The following is a 15,619-nucleotide window of genomic DNA, read 5'->3' as shown; positions in this document are numbered from 1 at the left end:
GTGCTGGGTAGCCAAGGAAGGAAAAAGAGAAAGGTCCTGGTTAGCTTAGTTAGAACAGCGACTGCCCTATCTATCTCGATTTTTCAGCAACAAACATACTGAGAAAGCTATGTAGCTGTAGTCGTGTGGCGAGCTGATTGAAAGCTAAAGAATAATCACTTCATTGCTTGTAATCTTCACAACCACGGGAGGTTCCTTTTCTACATCATGACGGTAACCATTGAACGCGAAAGGAATTGCTGATTTCATAATTTTTATTTCTGACAACATTAACCAGCTCTCTGTTGCCATGCACATTTCAGTCTCGACCGGGCAAGGAAGTTCAAGGTATAGGTTGCTCACCATCCGCTGCAGCCGCATGGAAGACTTTCCGCTCTAAATATAAACGCCCCGCAAGATTGATCTGGGGAACCGTAGTGATCGTAAGATTAAAGAAGGCCATCGAGCAATTGCAGCGTAACAGGCACAACCAAACAGCTGCGAAGAAGATAACACAAAATAAACTAAGTCACCTAAACACACTAAAGAAAACAACAACAACAACGACGACAACAACAGAAGGCATTCGTGATTCTGCTCCTATGGGGTGGCATGCACAGAAATCTCAAATATGCATATTTCCACCTGAAATGAAATTTACTTGGAATTAAAATTGAGACAAAAAATTGCAACGAAGTAAAAGAAACGAAATTATGCATAACAATCCAAGTGCTTCCGAAGCTGTCAAAATAACGACGCAGTTTTTCTGAGTAACTCTTTGTTCGCAGATGAGCCTCCTTTCGTAATACTGACAAGCATTTTCTTCCTTCCATGGCGTCTCTCTGAAAGGGAACGCCTGGAAGAAACGTCCGTGCTGCAGCTTTTCTGTCGCGTTTGCTTACAGTGTGCGAAGCTTTCTCAGAGGATTGTTTCGATATCGCTCAGCGCTCACGCAGCATTTCCATATTTGCCTCCTCACACAAGTCACTAAACACGAATGGCCAAACCAAGGTCGTTCGGCGCCGACAATCCCACGCCACCCTTCATGCCTGCACGGCAGTGCACCCCGACCAAAGGGCAAAGACTTCTTTGCTTCTGCGGCCCTTGGATTCCTCAACAACGCGTGCCGGAGCGGCTATCGTTTTGAGCACATGTAGGCCAGCTTGTATCAGCGGCAAGCTGCACGATAATCTCCGTCAGCGCCAGACTCAAGCTCGTTGAACTGAGCATTCAATGTCCAGGGGTGTACTATCCTCTGTAAACGAGCTAAGCAGCGTGATACCGATTGACTGATAATTAAATATCGGAAATAAAGAGTATAGTATTAATGTTCGACACTACTCCGGTCACAGCTTCCCCTATCCTCCGCGAACGCCTCCGTAGGAACTTAGTGGCACCATTTCCTGTCGAGAAGACGAAGTGCAACTTCCTTTAATATCCTGAACTCCACCGGGGCCCAGTTTTGGCTGCAATGTCCACAGTGTTGGCCTCTGTCGGCTTGTCTTGGCATCTCCTCTTAAGGCCGAAACGGAACGCCGCATTTAAAGTGTGATTGTTAGTTATTAACGACTTTCCCACGAAAACGCCCCCCCCCGCCATCTTCAGCACCAGTTGCCCTTTTGCGATAATGGCGGCCCGAGGTTGGTAGATAGTCTCAGAAAACAAGATGCAACAAAACGCGAACAGAACGGCCAATAAAAGGACTGAGAAACCGAAAAAGATCGCGGAATTTAAATGGGCCTGTATTTTGCTGTGGATTTCCATGCGGTGTACATTTAATGAGAAACAGAAGAAAAATCAAAAAGAAGAGGAGTACTGTGGAAGCGGTGACTGTGACAGCGAAGTACCGAAATCGCCCGAATGTATAATCGCGAACAATTAAACCAAAGAGAAAAGAAGTGAGTTCTATATAGTATGTACTATATACAGGCACGCATAATCGCTGTGGGGCGCTCGCGTTCAAGAGGAGCGCCCTGCTTCAAGGTCGTTTTCTGTCGGCACCGCTCCAGACACGCGTCGTCCCCCCACTTCTCCGTCTCCGTACTCCGCTTCCTAACCCCCTTGTTTCGTTCCCTTAAACCTCCCCCCACCCAAATCCTCGGAGCTCTGTTATGTAATTGCCCGGGCGAGACGGAGAATTCGCGAGTACCGCCTTCTCCTCCTCCAGAAGACCGTTTTAATTAGCGGTCTTTCTACAGGTTTTGTGTTATCATTACGCACGACCGGGTGAGAAAGACGAAGGGAACACGTCGCTTCTGTGAGGCTTTCTTACGTTGCGTTTCAGAAGTCCTGATGAACCTTCCGCTGGCTCGTTTCCTGGCACGACTGGCATTAAAACAGAAGGGGCATAGAGGGAAGCGTGGCTGTTTGGGTCTATTTTTCGCATCTTCTAAGCAGCTAACAGGGGTAGAGTTATTAGATACATTTTCGTAGCTAACCGCCTAGAAATGCGGTCAAGAGTCTACCGCAGTGTCGTAGTCGGGTGCCGTGTTTAAAGAGCTGTCACGCGCAAAGGAGGAGCGTGACGACGGGTGTCTGCCCGCGGGGCTTCCCGGAACTGATCAGCGGGGGTCCATTTGTGCTATACGATCGTAATTCAAGGGTATTCAAACGGGAGGCCGCACTAGTCATGGAGATCCCTTCTCAGAAACCGAAGAGACAACCTGCCGCCGTCTTGGGAATCCTGGACAAGGTGCGAGAAGCCGCATCGCAAAGTCTTCCCAGTTGCCGAGGCAGGAGTGAAGTTACGTGGTCCGCGACAGTTGAAAACGGCTCGGCATTTATATATATATATATATATATATATATATATATATATATATATATATATATATATATATATATATATATATATATATATATATATTAGGGAGGCGAGCGCTACGAAGCAAAATCATTATTTTAAAACAGCGCTGGAAACACGGACAGATAGAAAGACAAACTCACATTGCGCTTACTAGGAAGGGGACATAAGTGGCTTGGCTGCTTTGATGCAAGGGGCTTTTTTCAGTGCCAACAGAAATTAATAGGTCGCACTGCCACATGAAGATGTATTAAGGGACTTTAGGAGCCACCCGAAAAGTTGGTTGAGCGCGTCAGCTCGTCAGGAAATGTGCAATGTGTGTCTTTCTATCTGTTTTAACATAATGTCCAACAAGCCACTTCACCGCGAAACAACATCATTTTCTGACTGCGCTCAACCAACTTTTGGGATACATGTGGCCTACCAATTTCTGTTGGCCCCTTGCATCAGAGCAGCCAAGCCACTTATGTCCCTTTCAAGGCTGGCACATTTCGAGTACAACCTCCTGTTGCCTCTCGGAAGAAACGGCCTGGTGGCCTCGCCGCCCACGGTTGATTAAAGATCGGAAACTACACGCGAACGCACAAAGGCGGTGAGAAGGGTTCGCTTGTCTAAAGAGGCGGCCGCCAAGAAGGGCACCTAGGTAATCGGCTTCTCGCTTGGCGTGGGAAGTTGAAATGACAGGGTGTATGTTCGAAGCAGTCAAATAATATGAACAATAAAAAAGAAACGTACTACGAATCCGCCGTGGTGAGGGCCTCCCACCAAAGATGGTGTCGGCGCCTCCTTGTCTCTTGATCGTCTCAACGCCAATTTGGTTAATCGACGCTGATAAGTGCGCTGCGCTGTAGACCTTTCTTTTTTTTTTCTCTCTCTCTTCTCTCTTGATCGCATTCCTGCCTCTCCTTTGCACCGACCGACTGGTCAACGCGTGCGAACCGTCAATGGACCGGCGAAGACGACCGAACTGGTTTTTGGGCTCCAAGAAAGACGGAGGTGTCGCTTTTATACTCGCACACTATCCTGAAGGAATGCAGATGGGTCGGCTCCTTTGCTGCTGTCGTTGTCGGTACGAATGGCCCCTTTGAATGCCTGGAGAGATTAAAGCAGATAAATGAAGGGGAAACGAGAGTGCTCGTTATAATGCATGAAGGAAAGAAGCCAACAGTCGGCGAGGCCAAGGAAAGCATTGGGAATGGTACTTTGTCTTTTTTTTTTAAATTTTTACATCGGTAATCACGTAAATTAGTAATGTAGTCTGTTTAGGGGAAAGATAATTAAACACAAAGTAGAAGGAAAAACAACGTGCCGGTGGTGGGAACCGAACCCACGACCTCCGAATATCGCGTCCGGTGCTCTTCCAACTGAGCTACATCGGCCGCTGTCCCACCTGCTACTTTCTTGGGTATTAATGTTGCATGTATACGAAAATTGAGAGCGTTCACCAACGCCACCCTCAACCATAGCGGCGGACGTGGAACGTCCTGTGTTACCGCCAGCGTCACGTAGAACGTGTTCAAGAGCGAGGGCGAAATCTGTGCTAGAACCCTCTTACGCTACCTATGGCTTCAAGACTGCCAGAACCGAGACCCCCGTAAGCTACAAGCAGATAAATGAGATTAAAGGAAAGCCGATTGCTAGCTTCAACGTATAGGTGAGCGAATGAGTGCGGCATGATAGTCAGTGATAGTTCCAGGCAACTGATTAGAACTGGAAGACAAGTGAAAATTTGCAAGCATGACGCGAAGCTCGAATTTATGATGTTTCAATCCAGTGTCTGACCTAAGCCTTAATCCCAATAAACAGGAAGTTCGAAATAATCGAGCTAAAGGAGTGGTATTCCAAATGGATTGCGGAGTGCAGTGTATTTGCGCCCAATGAACGGTGCGGTTTAGCTAGATTGCATAACGCCAAGTTACAAGGTCTACTTTTTCTTTTTCTTGGCTAGTCTGTACTCGAGACCGTACACAGAGTCCGTCTAAAATCCATGCTCGCATGCAGGTTGTGTATATGAAGAGTAGCAGGAGATGCTGATAAAGACGCACTGAATGGGAGTATAGAGCATTACTTTGGTGGAAAAAGGCATCCAAATTGCTGATACATCGCCTATATACTTCAAACTGGTAATAGGAGCAGAAACAAAAGAGCAAATCAAGCAGATAATTGCAAGTTGACGTGTAATAACACAGTCGGCCGAAGCAGCAACGGCAAGGTTAGAAAAGGATATTACAAATGGGGCTGCCACAATTTATCACTTCGGCAAGCAAAGAATGCATTTCTGATTTAGCATAACAACGTTCGCACCAGTTAATTCATTGAGGCTTTCGCGTCCGCACGGTATCATCTGGCCAGATATGAAAAAAAAAAAAAAAAAAAAAAAAAAAGACGAGTTCGGCGTGTCCCTAAAGGCGGCTTGAGAATGGGGTGAGGACCCCAACTGTCAGCTGACCGCCTAACCGTCGTCGACGGCCATGCAACTATCGGTCAAAGACTTCTCGGCCCGACCGAGGAGAAGGTGTGTGCGTGTGTTCTCCCCGAACTACTTTTTCTTTTCCTGCTGGTTTCTTCCCCTTCATTGCGGAGAACCGAAGAACAGTTCTGGCTCCTCAGTTTTCGTCGGCTTCTTTTTGCCTCATGGTTGCTCGTGCTCCACGCCAAAAAGACACGTTCTTGTCTGACCTGGGCTTTTATTTTTGTGTTCGACCCTCCATTGGACTTCGGTTGAGGGAGGGGGGCTGAACTCTTTCTGAGCAGCTGCATACCACAGCAAGCTCAACCTGTTTCTACCCGCTGTCGTCAATGCGACTCCCAGACAGCGCTGAGAGATTCGGAAGAAGCCGCACGGCTGCCTCCCTCACTGGGGTCTTGATTCACTTTCACTTTGCTCTATATTTCTCCGCTTTCAAATACGCGAGTGCGGACAGGTGCACGAGGCGGTGCCATCGCGGTCCTCTTGGAAACGGGGCGTGCGTTGGGATCGGCAAAAGTTATGCCAAGTAAAACTAAAAACACAGTGTAAGTCTGGAAACAAAACGTACACCGCTGGCGAAAATGCAAAACCAGCTTGAAAGAAACGACTTCATGCTTCGCCGATTTCCTTCAAAGAAAGGGCGCCCGCCCTGCAACGCTGTAATGCAACATCGTGAACACATCTTCACAGCTTGCGAACATGAAGACGCCGCACGGCGCTTTATACACCGGCGCTCGCGAATTTGGTCCTCGAAGTGAAGCATTCGAATTCTTTGCACGTATACGCAAGTGTGGGTGGAGTCAGTGGGGCCTTCGTATTCGCGGTCTACAGGTCAGAAAACAAACCCGTTCCTACTCTCGCCATTCATACAGGCTCCGCACCCTTATCTTTCTCGGTCATGTGCTTGACTTGGCTCGCCCTGACAGGGATCTTCCCCGCTTCGCTCGCGTCCTGTGCCGGAAAGCCCGCCTGCGGTTTCACAGCGAGCGATTACGCCGCCTCTGGCTTGGCTTAACTCGGCTCGTCCGCTAACTCTGCGGCCGGCGGCAAAGCACCCCCGCTGTAATTATCAGAATTCGCACAATCATAAAGAGATCGCAGGACAGTACACCGTGGAGCATGCTGTACACCTAACGATTGCTGCGCCAACGCAACCGACGATGACGCTCAATGGCTTGACTTGGCTCGCTTTGGATGGACAAGAGCCGGCTTTGCCCGGGCTTGACTCGGCTCGGCTACAGCTCTACTCCCGTAGCGACAGCGGGAAGCGGGCAATGCTTGTTCCTTCTTCGAGACTTCAGATTTTTTTTCTTTGCTTTTAACCACGTAACCCCCGCTTAGAGCCATTCATGCCAGAGTGCCTTGCTTTCGGCCGCATACGTGCTTCAACGGGTGTTTTTCTTTTTACCTCCTTCGGGGCGCGGCCTCCATGACCTCCCGCTGCCGGGTATTTGTTTAATCGCGAGCTTTCTTTCCTCGTGTCTCGTTTCTACTCTTTCTCGTGCCGATGCATCCTCATCGCCCATCCTTTCTCACGTCGCTTCTTCCTTCCACAAAGAGGCGCTGGCGCTTCTAACGTGCCCTGCCTTCCCTGGCCCTACTACTACTACTACTACTTTCTTCTGCAGTTTCTCTCTTTATTTCTGTCTCGTCTTGGCTTGTCTGAGCGTCTGGCTTCTGGTATGTAGCCTCCCCACGTGGCTGCGAGCTTCACGATGTGTCTGCGGCGGCCGCGTACGAAGAGCAGGCCGACACCCTTCTTTCGCTGGCGCAGAATCCGGGACCATCCATTTCGGTCTTAAGGCGCGCTCACAGCGGCGCCGCCTTCTTGCTTCACCTTCCTCCTTTTGGTTTTCCTTTACTCTCGTGCTTTCCTTGCTTTAGCCCTTTCTTTGCTCTCCGAGTATGATGTATGCCATCGTGCCTATAATTCACGGCTTAATTTGTTTGCTTCATTCCTACCTGCCTTTGATGCCGTCTTTACTCTTTTAACAATCCACTCTTCGGCCGTTGTGCTGAAGAAGTCGATGCTCTGGAGCGCGCCGGGAGGCGACCTGCGAGAACGGGGAACGTGAGAGCACGTTCCTGAGCCAAACTCAGCCCACAAAAACGCCCGAACGTCAACGACCGGAAAGGCGTAATTGCCTTGTTTAGTAAGGTTAGCGAAGACTCGGGGGTGAGGTGGGGGCTCGCTGGATTAGTGGTGCTCGTCGAGTGGCCGCTCAGAGCGCGTGCGTACATTACGTCACGATTTGGGCGCGTTTTCTCGAAGCAGAAGCATGCATTCCCTCCCACGCCCACACGCGGCGGTCCTGATAGGTTGCGCATCACACGTCGACAGCGAATCAGAGAAGGCGGAGGAGCAGCAGCATGTTAACGCAGCAGATATGAACAAGTTCTCTAGTTGCGTGCCGCATCTTGGGGAAAGTTTTTTCAGCCCAAGAGTTAAATGTGATTCTTGAGGTGATTATATGGCCGTGAAACGGACTTTTGAAACTGAAAGTGTTCTAGCGAATTATAGCCGAAATAGAAGCATTCACTTTCTAGAATTTACTGGGGCCGGTCAGTTTCTTACTATCTTGCAGAGGCCAAACTAGGACTGCCGCATAAAGTAAATTACCTCTAAAACTTTCCAACCTTGGCACAGTTCATTGCAACAGGTCATGGCTTCTAGAGCAATACAGAGGTCGTCGCCTACCGACAGCCTATGACAACACCCATTACGGTGTCATGTGATATTTCGCAACAATTGTCCTGTAGTTAGATCATCAATGTTTTGATTTATCCATAGCACAGCACATGTCGATTCTAGCCTCGTAATAAAAACTTCTGTTTTTCAAATTCAATTTTAATGTCACAGGTGAGAATAACCGCTATTAGTTAGCTTCAGCTTTGTAAGTGCGACGCCTCGTTGCCCCTGTTCTGAGTGTCAGAAGGATGTAAAAAAAAATGGTAACGGGAAAAATGGAAGTAGGCCACTGATGAACGAATATCACATCTTTATTGTTCACAGTTGAACCCCCAAAAGATTACAGCTTTACTAAAGAGTTTAATGGCGAAAGCCTTTCCTCCTCCCTGTACTTCTCTCTACAAGCTACGTCTTCTCTTCTACCTATATTTTGCGGGTTACTGTACTTCATTTCATTTCCTTCTTTTCTTTGGATTCTTCGTCGACAACATCAGCATCTCAGGTCTCCTCTTCTCGACATTCGAGAATGAAGGTCTAGCTACCTGAAAGCAGAAATTTTGTCGCGGTCAGAACCTATTGCGACGTCTCATGGGCGCTAGAAGATAAGAAAAAAAAAAAAAAACAGCTCGTAAAGAGAACCCAAGTGAGACGACGTCAGATCTGCTGACTAGGTGCTGCTCAAGCGTATCGTAGAGGCAGTTTCTGATGCCTGCATCGGTTCGCAGCCGAGCAGCACGTCGCATACAAAAGTGTTTCAGGAGCTGTGGGTAGCTCTGCGGGCGGCCTCTTCAAACGCATCGCCCCCTACCCCACCAGCACCTGCTGCCTTTCGACAGCCACAACAATGCCGCCACCGATCCCTCCCAATACCCACCCAGCTACTCACGGACATTACAAAACCGTGACGATCATGACCAGTGAGGAAGAAGAAGCACGTTTCCTCCCCTTTCTAAATATACATATATATCCATCTAGCAGGCTGCTTTTGAAGGGCCCGAGGATGTGTCCATCGTTTAGCCAATCCGTTTAATGTAGCTCCTCGTCGTGCGTTCGCGGTGACGCCGACGCGTGGCGAAGCCGTGACGGGGACATCATCGAGTCGGAAATGCGAAACTCCGTACCGTAGGTCGTGTAGCGATGCACGCAACTTGAGTCGACAGCGGCGGCAAGCCGATCGGGACCATAATGGCCATGCCGTGTAATACTACATACGAGGAGGGTAGCGCGCGCGAGAGACCGTGAAATTGTCGTAATGGGGTCGAGTGTCCGCACTCTCTCCAAAAGTAGTTATTGGTACCGCCGCTGCCGCTGCTTCTACTTTGCTGCTTCCTCGTGCGTAAAGCGGTGAAGCCGTTCTAGTCGGTCAGTCAGTCACGGAGCGCGAACGCTCTTCCGTCTTCCTTTGAACAGGAAGCAGATTCTAGCTCACGTCTTGCGCACCGTGGCAAAGAAGAGCGTAGCGATTGTATGTTCGACGTATGCGCTGTCCGCTGATCCCGCATTAGTTTCGGGGAGGCTAAAACTTACAGCGGACTTCTTCTCTTTATTTTTTTTTTTATTTTGTATTATTTTTCGCTTAGCAGCGCCGTCTTCCTTCGCTTACACGTCTTTCATTTTTAGAAGTGTTGATGAAGGCTTCAGTTTTGCAAGCCTACCGTTAAAAATCAGCAGGATGCATGATGAACGCCTGCATCTTCGTAGCCATTTAAAACCAGCAAAAGAGTACTAATTAGCAGCTCACTAAAACTGTGCGCCTCACTGTACGCGGAGAGTGCAGGATGCGCCCCGGCTTTGTAGAGGATGCTCTTATTGCACAGTGCTTCGTTTAGATAATGTGCACGCAGTATAGTTGCCGTCCCCGGAGGTGTTTCTGAACACTTGGGGAGGGTTTGCAAGGAAGTAGAATTTTGTCCGAGGTAGTACATCAGCGTCTGGGAATTCGCTGTTAACGCCACGCCTTGCGACTCCGCTCGATTCCTTGCAAATGACGCGTTTTTTTTTTTTTTTTTTCGGGTGCAGCTCACACGCCTAGCCGTTTTCTTTTATCTTTCTAAGAGTTTCAGCAGTTGCAAATGAGCTCTAGTACAACGAACGGCCTGCAGATGTACGCAAACACGCTAGCGGTATGCTCACAGGGGCTCACCAGTTCGTTTAATGCGCCCCATCTCACTCGCAAGAGCGACATCTTGGTTTTAGTGGTCTTCCCAATTTTTTATTTATTTTTTATTTTTTTTTTTATTTTCATTGGCTGCAGTGCTTGTAGTCGCGCGCTCTCTGCGTGGGGTATAATTCCAGATGACGCGGCGCGACGGGGCAAATGCGTAGACAAGAAGAAGATTCTGTACACCCGAATTCCCCGACGGGTCTTACGATTATTATGACATCTAAATGCTTTCACTCCATCCACAGCCCGCAGCACCAGCTGCATTTTCAGGCACACACTCCCCTCGTGCAGTTAGCCATGCATGGTAGATGCAGAACGACCGAAAGGAACATAAAAACGCATCAGCTCTCCACCATCTTCGTCAACGTCTGGCCCACTCTCCTCCTCCTTCGTTTCATCCATCGCGCTGTCCTCTTCGCTCTTTCTGATGCTCGACGCTTCTTTGACAAACTGCTAATGCATGCTCGCCCGTGAGGGCCCGAAACGAGAGGGGGAAGGCGTCGGAGATATGAAAAGCACGCATGCGCACGGGATGACTTTTTGACGACATCGAGAGACAAAGTTTAAACGCGGCGAGTGGGCGAACCGTGTCTATCTGCGGCGCGGAATTCATGGCGTTGTGTTGTTACATAGGAATAATGAAGGAAGTCGGTTTTGATATTTTATTGCCCCGCTAACCGCAGTGAAAAAAAAACGAGAAAGAGGCATTTGGGACAGTACCCTCTCGGGGTGGCACACGGTCGTCACTGTGTTGCCAGCGTCGCCGCTGTTACCACCACTAGGACACCGCGGCATGTCTCTCTTGTCTGAATCATCGGTGTCTCCAACGGCGGCGTCTAGGGTTAACGACCACCGGCAGGCGACGGCGCGACCCTCCTCAGAGTCTGCGACGAAAGGCGCAACTGCCGAGAGACTCTTTTCTCCGTCTGACCGTCTAAAAACGCACGCTTGATATTTTCTTTGTCTTCCTCTATAAACATCGCCACCGTCTCGTCACCCCGCTGTTTCTGCCCGCCTTTTGTTTTCTTTGACTGTCGTCGCCGTGTCGATTAACTGATGAATTAGACTTGTTTGGATTTTTGTTGCCTGCGTTCCCGAATCGGTCTCAGGCACCCGCAGACGCAACCAGTCTTTTACGTCCTTCTTGCCGTTCTTTGCCGTGGCGGCGGCGTCAGTAAACACCTGCCACCACCTGCTATTGGCTCCTGTACGTGCGTGCGCGCGCGCGCGCGCGCGCGTGTGTGTGTGTGTGTGTGTGTGTGTGTGTGTGTGTGTGTGTGTGTGTGTGTGTGTGTGTGTGTGTGTGTGTGTGTGTGTGTGTGTGTGTGTGTGTGTGTGTGTGTGTGAGCGCGCGCGCGCGCAAGCGGTGTCTTATGCTGTACGCCTCACAGGCGTACCGACTATGACCATGCGCACGTTGATAACAGAAGCGACAAAACGCTTTGCGCGAAAGAACACTCGTAAATCATCCTCAATACTATCCTCTGCTATATATGCACTATACAGGGCCTTGTCTGATTAAGAGGGCTGCTCTATTTGTGGGCTCAGCTGTAAACCTTTTGAACTGGCGCCCTGAGACACAAAGAAAAAAAAAAAAGTATGTTACAGTGGACAAGCATTACTTAACCACACTTTCAGTTTGCAGCGGCTAACAAATGTTGAACAAGACACTTTTTAGCCCACACTCAATCATTGCCCCGTAGAAGGACCTCAAAGATATGTTTTTTCTTTAAATCGTTTTTTTTTTTCTCTAAAGGCATAATTCACTGCAATCCATTTTTTTTTTTGTGTGTGTGTGTGTGTGTGTGTGTGTGTGTGTGTGTGTGTGTGTGTGTGTGTGTGTGTGTGTGTGTGTGTGTGTGTGTGTGTGTGTGTGTGTGTGTGTGTGTGTGTGTGTGTGTGTGTGTGTGTGTGTGTGTGTGTGTGTGTGTGTGTGTGTGTGTGTGTGTGTGTGTGTGTGTGTGTGTGTGTGTGTGTGTGTGTGTGTGTGTGGAATAAGTAAGAAAAATAGGTTGTGTTGCTGAATTGAACGTGGGTTCCCCATGTTGCTTGCTGCTTAACATCCGTGAAACTTCAGAAAGTCCGAGCACGCTTAAAACAATAAAGCTCGAGTAGCACCAATTATTTGCTGGTTTGGCTTGGTTTTTGGGGTTTTAACGTCCCAAAGCAACTAAGGCTATGAGAGACGCCGTAGTGGAGGACTCCGGAAATTTCGACCACCTGGGGTTCTTTAACGTGCACTGACATCGCACAGCACACGGGCGCCTTGCTTTTCGCGACCTTACCCACATATGTCCTGCACCACCTCTCAATGCTTCTAGAAATTAACCTTCACGTGACTTTTCTTTCTCTTTGTCTTTCTGCAGAGTTCGAGTTCATCTTGTCCCCAGCATCCATGATCGCAGCGGCGAGCATCAGCTCTGCAGTGTGCGGCCTCCTGCGACGCCACTGGAGCGAGATGAGGGAAGTTGCGGAGCGGCTCAACGAAATCACCAGCATAGAAGTGGTACGTGCCCGCCCTGTCATCGCATTTGCTGCTGTCGCTCTGGGTATACGGGATAGGCTAAAATCGAAGAATAATAGCGTTAACGCTTGATGTGCCATGATTAGCTGGTTACACATGCGTTCATAAGCGTGAAAGGGTTGCCGCGCGACACGACTGTGCTGTCCGAGTTCTTCTCTGCTTTCTTATCTGTTGAGAACTTTAAAATCCAGCTGCAGTTTCTCGCAGCGCTCAGCGCAGCGTGCTTGTTTACACTCGCGCGCAATCCTGCTTAATTTGGCCTCGCAACTCCGCGCTGAAATTTGCTGATTAATCAGACCGGAAACACGCGGTCGGCAGGCGACGACATGCATGCGAGCATCGCAAATACTTTTCAGGTGCGGGTTCCGGTTTCGTATTACTCGGACGTTGCGTGCCGTCGGCAGGTTGCGTTGCAGTTTTTGGCGGGCGTCGAAGGAAAGAAGGCAGGACAGGAAAGCTATTCGATTTCTTTGTTTTTGTCTAGTGGCGCTTGGAAAAAGATTGCTGTATAGGTAATGCAAAACAAGGGTTTCTGCTTCCATTGGCAAAAGAACGGGTCAATGTATTTTCTCCTGAAGTGCGCTTGCACCTATACACGAACTGCGGCAACTGCTGCATCGCTGAAACCGGTTCACCCTTGCGCTGCTGTCGGCGTCTTGCAGCTACGCTTTCAAGGAATCCATTTGTCTTTTTTTTTTCCCCGAGTCTAATCTATCACCGTTCGAGAGGGGGTCTTTCTGTTCCCTTAAACAATCTCTGATACAAGTGCGCTCGAGAAGAAAACCATGTAAAGAAGAGCGCCTAGCATTAATCTTTCGCTACACGGAAATTGCATTCAGGGTGGAAACATATTTCATTGGTACATAACATATACAATGTATACTCAATGTATGTACGCTGAATATACGTTGCATACGCTGTACGATATGCATTTTAAAGAAAATATTTTAATGGCGAGACATTTTTGATTGAACGCTGAGTTGCGGACAACCTTATTCACCATTTATTAATTACTCAGCTCACAATTACAGGCTCGCAGACAATTCTCAGCAGAGCGATCTGCAGAAATATATTACCGGTCAGGCCTCTGTAGTGCTCCAGAGGCAAATCGCAACGGGTGCAGCACGAACCAAGGAAAGTTTCTTTTCCTAGAAAAAGGACAGAGGCACAGTAGGTAATTCCAAACATGAAGGGTGTGTGTGTGGGGGGGGGGGGGGGGGGGGGAGTAAAGAAGAAGGCAAAGGCAAGAGTAAATAACGGAAGGTGAGGAAATATGAGAACGGCGCCGTGCTTTTATTTCATTTTCGCCCGCAGAGTGCAATCCACGGCGCCGTACCGCATACCACGAAAAATGTCGGCAAAGGCGCGCCCGATGTTGGTGGAAAAAGGCGGCACCAACCACGTCCGAAACTGGACACCGCTCAACTAAAGAACGCCGAGTGCGATCCTTCTGCCATTGAGCCGCCGGTGGCGAGTAGGGGCGCCGCGAGCATACGTTGCTCCACTTTCTTGTTAAAAGCCGAGGAAGAGTCAGCCGAAAGAGATGGAGGAGAGTCGTTGGTTCGTGTCGGGGCCTGTCTGAGTGTGCGCTTGAGGAGCATGGCTAAGGCATCTTTGGCTTTTGGTGCCGAAGTTCTGTCCTTCGCTTTTAGGGGAAGACGTGCTACAGCGCTTTCGAAGAAGCGGAAAGAGAAGCATACTGTGTCCTGGTCATTTTTCCCCGAGAAGGAGTGACTTGTTAACTTCCCGCTCAGATGCCCTGTCCCGCCTTCGCCTCCTATCTGCCGGTTCTTTTAACTCCGCTATTCTCGCTGTCAAACCTTCGGGCGCAGTAGCCACCACCACCTTCATTTCTTTTCGGGTCCGATAACGGCTATCCAGCATGCTGAGCGTTAAGGTTGAGTTCCGGTGGAGTTATAGCCTTGTGCCAGTTCTTCTTCTCTAAAGTGTCGCGAATTAATAAGAACGGGAAACGTCAGCGCGTCTTATGCCCCTTGAGCCCCAATCATTGCTCTGAATGTGCTATGCAGCAGAATATGGCTCATCCGCAAACAAAGGAACTCGCTAGTAACTTTTTTTATTTCCTCGGGGTATGAGCTTACAATGTACGACCAACACCGATAGAACCCAGGCTTTTCTTGGGTATTACCACTATAGTTTGGGTAAGCCTGTGCAATTTGGTAGAAGCGAAGACCGCATTGCCTACGAGCCACGGTTTGTAAATACACCGCCGGGTCACACGTTCTCCTAAAGCCGGCGCGTGAAGTGGAGGCAGGCCATTGGCTTTTGTCGCTTGGCTGGGAGCGGCTGGCTCGCTCGCAGCCACCGCCAATGCCAAGGGCACGTCATCGTCGGCGGCAAACGCTGCGAGAGAGAGCCTGCGAGCAGCATGCGTTTCTGTGTCTCTGAAGCATGCAGACAGGCGGGCGGTCGTAGGAGCTTTGTGAAACTTTAGAACGCCCCCTAAAAACAGGCACAGTGTTATTCTTTTCGGCATCTGTCCCGCCGGGCCCTCGGAGACAGCCCCTCCGCGACCGCAGGGGGACAGTCTCTGAAAAAGCCTGTGGGAAAGTTGTACGCATCGCGTCGCTGATGGCAATTACTCTCTCCGTGGCAGCAGTCACCACATATCGCGCCCTCTGTCTTCCCTTTATATGAGCTTTTTTCTTTCTCTCCCTCTTTCTTGGCTAACGGTGTTATTCATTCACTAAGCCTATCCCAACGAGGAGAAGCCGACATGTGTATATCGAAACACAAAACTGCGCGCACATACACACACAAGAAGTAGCCCGCAAGCTAAAACCGCATTTCCACGGCCGCTTTGACAAGTGCCGAATTAGCGAGCCTTGCAAGCTGCGCTCTCACTTGCCTCCGAGTCTCTGCTCTTGGAGCGTTCTAAACAGTGTAATACGTGCTGACGCTGCCAGACGCTCGTAAAACCTGAAACGACGCTCCGAGACGCCACCGACACCAGCACCACCGTCGATCTG

General features: G+C 49.4%; 1 protein-coding gene across 2 annotated transcripts in view; it reads left to right on the top strand.

Annotated features, from left to right (window-relative positions):
• LOC146172690 (G1/S-specific cyclin-D2-like) overlaps window positions 1-15,619 on the top strand; it is a 288,222-nt gene that overhangs the window by 264,752 nt on the left and 7,851 nt on the right. For both annotated transcript variants that reach the window (XM_084583919.1, XM_084583918.1), the window contains one exon: window positions 12,472-12,611. In XM_084583919.1, the coding sequence (XP_084440045.1) occupies window positions 12,472-12,611 (140 nt within the window). The remainder of the gene's footprint in view (window positions 1-12,471; window positions 12,612-15,619) is intronic.

This window comes from Amblyomma maculatum, chromosome 11 (assembly GCF_055883805.1).
Source record: "Amblyomma maculatum isolate TAMU_Amacu chromosome 11, ASM5588380v1, whole genome shotgun sequence".
Lineage (NCBI taxonomy): Eukaryota > Metazoa > Arthropoda > Arachnida > Ixodida > Ixodidae > Amblyomma > Amblyomma maculatum.
This window is presented reverse-complemented; position numbering and strand designations above follow the sequence as displayed.